Here is a 9,116-nt window from a genome sequence, read left to right as displayed (position 1 = left end):
TGAAAGATTGACCGTCAATTTAAGTAGTTAATGTGACCATCTTTACTTAATGAAATGGTTGACCAAAAAATTTGATTGACTTGTTAATTATACACTCTTAATTATTTGATCAATTGTACGTAGACAATTAGGTTAATATGTAAATATATTTCAAATATTTTTCAAGTATAAAATGTGAGATAAATGGAAAATATTGATATATGTATCTAGGTAAGCAAAGTGATCATAAAAGGGTGAGATCCAATTAATGTTAGGTAAAAATTTAAATAATTTAAATATAGAATTTAATGAACACTTACTTTATAGCATTGACTATCATCATCGAAGTGAAGAATATTCATTTTAGGGACAAGATTTTGTTTTATTACATCTAATTGTGTAGTGTCAGTGTACATAACGCCATGTTATTTAAAAATTTTAAATGATATAGTAACATATACACCATTAAATCCATAAAATTTACTTCAAACCAAAATAGATGAGTAATTTGCTTCTTATTCATGCTCATTAGACTATCTCTTAGCTAGCTAGAAGCCTATTGGATAGGATTTATGGGTCAATTGATTGCCAATTGAACTTCCAAAGTATATTTCTTGTGTGCACCATCTCTAGTGCACATTTTCAAACTACCTTAATTGGTCATCAAGTTTTTTGGTCTTTGTGCCGAGAAAATATAGGGTCGCGCCATTTATTTGATGCATTCTCTTTTAATTTTTGTTTACTCATACTAATGGGGTCGTTTTGAGACTTATTGTTGGGTTGCATAGCCCTTTATTGTTTGTTATAATCTCTTGTTTAATCTATAAAAAATAAAATTAAAAATAAAAACTTCCAAAGTATTAGTTATTGTTGGAAATGAATGTTTTTTTTAGAGAGTGATGCAATTTGAATTTTTAAAGTACAAAATTTAAGCCTAGAAAGACTTGAAAAATGTTACCTATTAATGTGAATAGGAAGAATTGTTGTGGGTGGAGATTTACTTGGCTTATTTGGAAACCATTGACCGGCAAGTTCACTGTCTATGGAGTCAACTATAATTGACATTAACAAAAATGTTTGAAAAGCATGGTCAGCATGTATCTTTAGTTGTATGTCTTGGCTCTGAGATTTTTCCTTTTTCTTTTGCAACAAGAAAAAGGAATAAAAAATTAGAATCGTTGAATTCACATTAGGCTCACTAAGGGCCAGTTTAGGTTTGCGTTTGAGGAGTCTAAAGTGCGTTTAACACTCAAAAAGTCTATTTGAAGAAAAAAATATCTGTTTGGTAAAAGAAATTAGAAACGTTTTTAAAGGTCCAAAAAGCTAAAAAATGACCAAAACACTTTTTTGGCAAAAGCTTAAAAATAAAGCTTTTGTCAAAAAACGCTTTTTAACTAAAAAACTCTGTTTCTCAAACGGACTCTAAAGCATATTAAACCACTTCCCTCATTCAAATACTATTATAACATTTTTTAGACCATTAGATATAATGAAGGGCTCAGATTTAAAAATTTGAGAATCTCGTATTCTAAAAAATCTGAGGGGATCTCAATCCCATATTAAGATTGACTGGCTGGTAATGATCATATTGGTAATTTGAATCGAGTTTGGCTCGCTTCCTGTGAAAGAATTGCTCGAGATCTTTCTGTGCAAAAATAATTTGTAGAAATTACTTCGAGCGGAAAATAACCGGAGTTCTGCTCCAACCTTATAATCTTCGCTGTTTATTTTTGTACGGGAGATTTTCAATAATTTTTGCACCGAAGGCAAGCCAATTACTTCACTTGAATCAAGAATTAGGAGGGCTTAGGCTATTTTTACAAGTCTGTAGTCGCCATAAGTCTGAAAATGTGAGTTTACATTGCTTTGTTTGGAAAGAAATTAAAGGAAACGTGATCGACCAACTAAGCTTCACCAAACCCTCCCCTTCTACTCCAACAAAGTTATAAAGAGAAAAAAATCAGAAAAAGGAAAAAAGAAGAAGAGGGAATTCACACCAGCTGTGGTGGTTTCCATTATTTGACCAACCAATGAATCTTCTTTATTTATTTTTTTGGGTAAAGGAAATGTAATTTAATTGAATGACTTGAACCAGTGAGTCATTTCGAAGATTTCTTCTACACTATCTTGATTTTGTTCCCCTTTTAAAGTCAAGTCACACTCCATTAGCCCTTAATTTAATCATTTACCCCTGCTTAATTTCCGTATGCATTGCTAAAATATTCCAGACTTTATGGGAACCAATGGGAAGCCGCGCCAGTTGGTAGCTACAAGCTTTGGATAATCACAAGCCTGCACACATGTTAAGCAAGGCACAACCACTACCTTACATAAACGGTTTATTTATTGTCCTTCTACTAACCTAAGAACATAAACATTAATTCTTGAAAAACTCAAAAATATTAAATAACACTTGTTACTTATTGAAATAGGTTGCTCGTTAAGAATATTGCTGCTACTTGGCTTTGTGCAAGGACTCACAAGTTAGGCCTACCACAAAATAAGCTTCTAGGGTGCCAAGAATTCATGGTAAACAAATCCACGTGAAGGTAGGGGTCCTAGGGGAAAAATGCATGTTTGGATTATATATATATACATATAATTTTTTTTTGGTCCCTAAAAAATTCTTCTTTTTTAGTTTTGCCCCCAAAACTAAAATTTTAATCCCGCCCTTCTGTCCAGGTGAGGCATTTTGTTTTGTATATATATGAGTTAAGAAGACAAGTTTGTTACACACTTACACACCAAATATCCATCAGCTGCCTATAACGAAGAAATGTGCGGCTCAAAAGAAGCTATGAAATTGAAATGGATAAAATTTTCCTTCAAATTGAATTGAAAGAATTTTCTCAAACCCGATCAGCAAATAATGCTAATTTTTCGATACTGAAGACCACGTTTTTAATAGTCCAACCCTCAAGCCTAGTTATAGAACTGCATACAAAGTAAGGGGAGCTATGGCCTCTCTTGGTTTTCATTTTTTTTTTTTTTAATCCCTATTAGAATTAAATTTGATTCCTTATTCATATTTTGACCCTCCAAATGAAATTTTTTGATTTCTTCCCTGCCCTAGCCCATTTAAAATAGTCACAAAGGTCCAGGTGAAGTGAAAATTAGCCATACCCTAATCCAACCCCACCAAAGACACTAATAAACACGTAGCCGGTGAAGTGAAAATTTGGATAAATAATTAAATTTACCATTATCCATTACAATGGTCTTGAATTTGAACTATGACATTTGTTATATGTGATTATCTACACTGAATCCAACTATTATTAACTTGAATCTAAGCTGTGTATGATTCTTTCCAGATTTTTATAGAAGTGATGCATCCTCCTGATTTGTAGGCATAAATGATAAATACCATATTTTTTTTATCCAAAAGACAACCAAACATTAAAGAAATATAATTGAAAATTCTATTTTGAGTATCATTATATCCATATAAATCATTTACAGTACATGTTCTTCAAAAGCTGCAGATTAGTGTTTGTTGGTTAGGTGGATCTGGAGCTCCATATGAACATGATGGGCAGCAACCCGTCTCTATGGCTATGGCCAATGCTTTCTCCAGATTTTGCTCTATATTGTGTTGGATCATAGCAATTACATACTCCATAGAAGCTGCATCACATGGCAACTTAATAGGCCCATTTCTCGGCAGCCCAAACACCTCTTCTGCCATTCTGAACAGCTCCTTGAAGATTTCCTTGTTAAGATACTCTAATGGAAGCACAAAGCGTCTCTGGTCAGCAGTGTACATAACAAAGTGACCCTTTCCAGTGGATCTTGGAAATGTGATTCTTTTTCTCTTGATATTGGTGACCTTTTGCCACCTCCTTGCCATTGTGATGAGCTTCTTAGCACTGATCATTTTGTGCGAAATATTGCAGAGAGAAATTTGAGATTGAAGAAGAAAGGGGAGGTCTGTTGTTGTCATGGATAGAAGGCAATGCAGGGATTTGGTTATATATATTCACAAGCTAGGGAAGGGAAGAGACAGCCCCTTGAGTGAAACTTTTCCTCTGCAGGGATTCATGGGAAGCAAATCCATGTGATGTCTAGTTTTTGGTGCTGTTTGGGAGGTGGCATGTTTCCTATGTTTGATAATCAGTCAGCACATTACTGTGGAGCATATATAGTGCCGTATAAGATGAACCAAATGCTTTCAAATTCTCATAATTCTGAATATTTGACAGGATTGAAAGATAACAAAGTTGTGGCTGGTTCTGTTCTGTACAACTATGAGGTGAAAAGACAGCTTGTTGGACCCAACATGTCCATGAACTGCCTAACAACAGAACCTGTGGCTCACAGATCTCTGCCTGTATCAATGCATCATATTTGGGACTAATAAAAAAATATTGAGAAATAATTGAAATATGAAATGAATGACCGGAACAAGGATTGAATTTTGCATTACCCTCCATTCCCCCAAGCCCGTGGCATTGTCATCCCACCAAAAAACCAGTCTCTATGCACTAAATGCTATGGGGGATCACGCCATATAAGCTTTGAGAGACCACATCACATAGAGTTTAAAGGGATACAGGGGTGATCAAGGAAGATGTATAGCATTATTCTATCATGCAAACTTGCTACTTACCCTTAAAGTTTAAGATGATAAGAAATGACAAATTTAATCATTTAATTTACATTCTAATACTCTCTTTCCCATGTGGGTTCAACTTTCCCTTAATAAATGAGACCCAATACATTGAATATTAATTGAAATGGGAAATGAATGTTTGAGACAGGATTCGAACTCAGAACTTAACTCTGATACAATATTAAATCATTGATCTATTGCTAGTAGTTAGCCCTTATGCGGCCTGGAGTTTAAAGCATGTGGCCTGAATTTTGAGACGTAGAAACAACCGCAGATGCTTAATTAAGTAAACAAGAATGTCAATTTAAACTTATCCAGGATCACTATACCTAAAATGATAACCTTATTTGATTTTGGTTTGCAATGTTGAAAATTCTTCGCAATGAACTAATTTCAACTTCCATTTCTTTGTAGAATGAAAGCAGAAAATAAATATTTTCAAACAAGTGCCAAGTTTATTGATCAGAAACAGCAAACAAGTAATTGCTGGTTTGTATGTTCTTCATGGAAAACAGATGAGAATGAGCAGGAACTGGCATAAGCAAGGCTTTCTCTACATCGTTACTTGCACCTCGTTGGATTAACTTGACAATGTACTCCAATATGATTGCATCACAGGACAATGTTAAAGGCCTATCTCCAGGCAGCCCAAACTCCTCCTCAGACAATTTTAAGAGCTCTCTAAATATCTCAGAATTGAGGCACGATAAGGGAATCATGAAACGTCTTTGATCAGCTGTGTAGACAACAAAATGGCCCTTATCAGCCACCACTGAGCTACATCTCTCCCTGTTCCTCTTGATTGTAGACAAATTCTGCCATTTCCTTGCTCTCTTTATGAGTTTCTTTGAACTTATCATCATGCTGGGAAATACTGAAGAATCTTGTTTGCAGAGTGGAGTAGTGGAATGCAGAGAGAAATGGGTAGACTTATATATAGAGATATATATGAATGATTCCCCTAGAAACTCTCATAGTTGTAGTTTTTTACAAGGGATGAATTCATCCCTTGTAAAACCTGTTTTCTTGCCAAAGTCGCTTTAACATTATAATAGTTGTACATAATTTAGAGTGATGACAAACTAGTTGCATTGTTGTGTGGACTTCACCACAAAAATGATTGGAGAAATAAACAAGAAAGCAATGACATTAATAAACTCTTTTTGGTCAAACTACATTAATGACTGTAATTGTTCAAATAAAGTGAATGTGTCACAAAATTTTCATTTACATAGTGTTGATACACAGTTTTCCGGGATGGTGACGTGGCACGCTTGGGGTGGCGCAAACACCTTCGTGGACACTTCAGGCTACACACATGAGAGAACAAATAGGATTAGAGCCCCCGGGGGTGTCCCGGCGGGGGAGCTCCGATGCCTAAGTCAGAAAAATGAGGGGAAAGTTGGACCACGGATTAGAAAATGGGTAAAGCCCAACGGGCCCCAAACCCGACCTAAGCTGGACAAAACCCAACAAGGCCTCGGACTCGGTTTTCCCGAGAAGGCTTCGTAAACCGAGAAGGTCTCGGGCTCGGACTCCGTCCGAGTCCGAGCCTAGGTAAGTATTAGATGCCAGATCCAAGACGCTTCTTCTTGGATCAAAACAAACAAGTGCCAAGGGCGAAACTGTCATTCTACAACTAAGGATATGCAAATATTCAAATTCATACCAGTGAACATTATCCTACATTCAAAAAAAGCCTTTTACGAACAATCCCCGCACAAACGGGATAAGTTGTTATTCAAATTCAAAAGGCAATCTAATTCAAATGAAGGCCTTATCTCTTCGTCCCAAGATTCCTCTCTTATCAAAATAACTGCAAATCAGATATTCAGGGATAAGAATCCGAAGATGTGCGGGAAACAAACTGTACTCCATGCCTATAAATACAGCCCTCAATTCCCATCAAAGGTAAGCGCAATCCTAGCTCCAAAAACTTTGGTTGCTTGAACACTTTCTCCTCATTTTTCTGACTTAGGCATCGGAGCTCCCCCGCCGGGACACCCTCGGGGGCTCTAATCCTATTTGTTCTTTCGTGTGTGTAGCCTGAAGCGTCCACGAAGGTGTTTGCGCCACCCCAAGCGTGCCACGTCACCATCCCGGAAAACTGTGTATCAACAGTTTGGCGCCATTTGTGGGAATTTCATTGTTTCTTCAAGTTTCATTCATTTGATCAGTTCTCGTTATTCTGGTATGGTGAATTCACGCTCCCAATTCATGCGACAGCCCGGCATACCTCCTGGGGCTACTGGAGCTCCTCCTAAGTTAGCAGATTTCATGAAGCAGATGACTAAATCCATGAAGGCTTTGCAAAAGCAAAACGAAGACCTCGCCACAAGGCTTACGATCGCCGAGGGCCGAAACAGCCGAAGGGATCAGGAGCAAGAGGAAAGAAGAACCAAGAGGCAAGAAGATAGGCGCGAGAGGGAGAGACGTGCTAAAATCCATAGGGGAAAGAGGCCCCAAGGTTTTGACGACGAAGATGACGCAAGTTCAGCTCAAGCGAGCCATCCCAATACTGTTCAGAATGAAAGAGGCAGCCGAAGAACAAACCCTGGAAGGTCTCGTTGTACTAGATCTCGACGGGAGCAGTCTGTCCGCCAGGAGGACCGTCATACTGAAGGGTATAATGAGAGCAACATTAATGCTGGCTTGTAGGAGCTTAAGAAAAAATGTGAAGAAATGGCTCGTCAAATAGCTAATGGCGGAGATCAATCCAATGCCGAGGAACTCATGGAAAACACAAATCTTCCCTTCACCCCTCGAGTCATGAATTTTCTTCTCCCTGACAAATTCAAAATGCCCCGAGTTAATCTCTATGATGGCACCGGGGATCCTACGGACCACATGGAAAGTCTTCGTGCACATTTCATTTTTCATGGGACCCCAGACGCAATTTCATGTAGGGTTTTTCCCTTAACTTTAGCTGGAGTGGCTAAAGATTGGTTCGGCAAACTTCCGGCCAATTCAATAGACGATTTCAAGACTCTTGGGTGCCTCTTCTTAAGTCAGTTTTTGGCTACCTGAAAGAGGAAGAAGAATCCAACTTATTTGTTGTCCCTTGTTCAGGGAAATGAGGAGTCGTTAAAAGAATTCATGCTCAGATTCAACCAGGAGAAATTGATGATTGAAAATCCGAATGAGTAGATAGTACTTGATGCTTTGATGCATGGGGTAAGAGCTGAAGGGCCATTGATGGCCGAACTGTCAAAAAGTACTAAGTTGGTGACTCTTAGTCAGTTCATGAAAAAAACTGATGAGTACATTAATCAAGAAGAAACTGTCCAGGCTCTCATGAAGAACCAAAGGGAAGAAATTGAAGCCAAGAGTGGTATGGGGAAGGTAGTGCCGGCTAATGTTGGAAAAAAGGAGGAGAAAAATGTGAAGAAATCTGGAAGGTGGTCCCATCATACCCAAGGATGGACCCTCGAAAATTGTAGAGTACGAAGTTCACTCCACTAAATACTAGCATGACTGAGGTATTCATGGAGATAAGGAGGGATCCCGCCTTCAAATGGCTGAGCAAGCTAAAGGGCGACCCTAAGAGACGTGATCCTCAGAAGTACTGCGAGTATCACCGTGACCATGGACATTTAACCGAGGAGTGCATAACCTTGAGGCAGGAGATTGAGAATCACATCAGAAATGGGAAGTTGGTGAAATTCCTAGTAGGTGAGAGGAATCCACGAAGAAATGAAGAGCCTCAGTTACTAGAGGGAAATCGAGAAGCTCCCAGAAATAGAGAGGTAAGACCGAGAGAAGATCGGTATGCTGAACCGATACACGATCAACAGGCGGAACCGAGACGAGACCGGGAAGTCCATCAGCCTTGCCATCAGGATGTAGTAAGGGAGATCCATACCATCTCGGGAGGACTGGCTGGTGGAGGAATTTCTAGTTCATTTAGAAAAGCTTATGCGAGGAGAACAAAGGCTGATGATGAAGTGCTGTCGATAGGAAGACCTTCAAAAGTAGCAAAGAAGGAGGTGATGGCTATATCCTTCTCTGAAGAGGATGCCAGGGGGTAATATTTCCCCATGATGATGTGTTAGTAGTTACACTAACAGTTGCTAACCATAAAATCCACCGAGTCTTGGTGGACAATGGTAGTTCGGCTAACATTCTATATTGGCCAGTCTTCAAACAAATAGGTGTCGACCGAGACAGGATTCAACCGTTTGATTTGCCATTGGTAGGCTTTGCTGTAGAACAAGTCCAGCCAATGGGACTCATTTCCCTCTTGGTTATGGTAGGGACAGCTCCTAGACAGTCCACAACTATAGTGGATTTCCTGGTGATTGACCGACCATCTGCATATAATGCCATCATTGGCCGGCCGTCCCTTAAAATGTTGAAGGCTGTAACCTCCATTTACCATTTGATGATGAAGTTTCCTACCAAAGGAGGAGTAGGAGAGGTAAGAGGAGATCAAGTTACAGTAAGGAAATGTTATAATATATCCTTGAAGAAATCAAACCCTGCTCCTTTGACGATCGGTGTGGTAGGTAGCTGAAGCAAAGATCCG

General features: G+C 38.6%; 1 protein-coding gene and 1 pseudogene across 1 annotated transcript; both read right to left on the bottom strand.

Moving 5' to 3' along the window:
• Nucleotides 1-3,451: 3,451 nt before the first annotated feature.
• LOC132169720 (auxin-responsive protein SAUR68-like) lies at nt 3,452-3,856 on the bottom strand. Its single transcript, XM_059580709.1, has one exon. It carries the CDS (start codon nt 3,854-3,856, stop codon nt 3,452-3,454), a length of 405 nt encoding a protein of 134 aa, XP_059436692.1.
• Nucleotides 3,857-5,053: 1,197 nt separating this feature from the next.
• On the bottom strand, nt 5,054-5,451 carry LOC132168189 (auxin-responsive protein SAUR67-like; annotated as a pseudogene).
• Nucleotides 5,452-9,116: the final 3,665 nt, after the last annotated feature.

The sequence above is a fragment of the Corylus avellana genome, chromosome ca1 (genome assembly GCF_901000735.1).
Source record: "Corylus avellana chromosome ca1, CavTom2PMs-1.0".
Classification (NCBI taxonomy): domain Eukaryota; kingdom Viridiplantae; phylum Streptophyta; class Magnoliopsida; order Fagales; family Betulaceae; genus Corylus; species Corylus avellana.
Note: the sequence above shows the minus strand (reverse complement) of the source record. Positions and strands in the feature narration are given on the sequence as shown.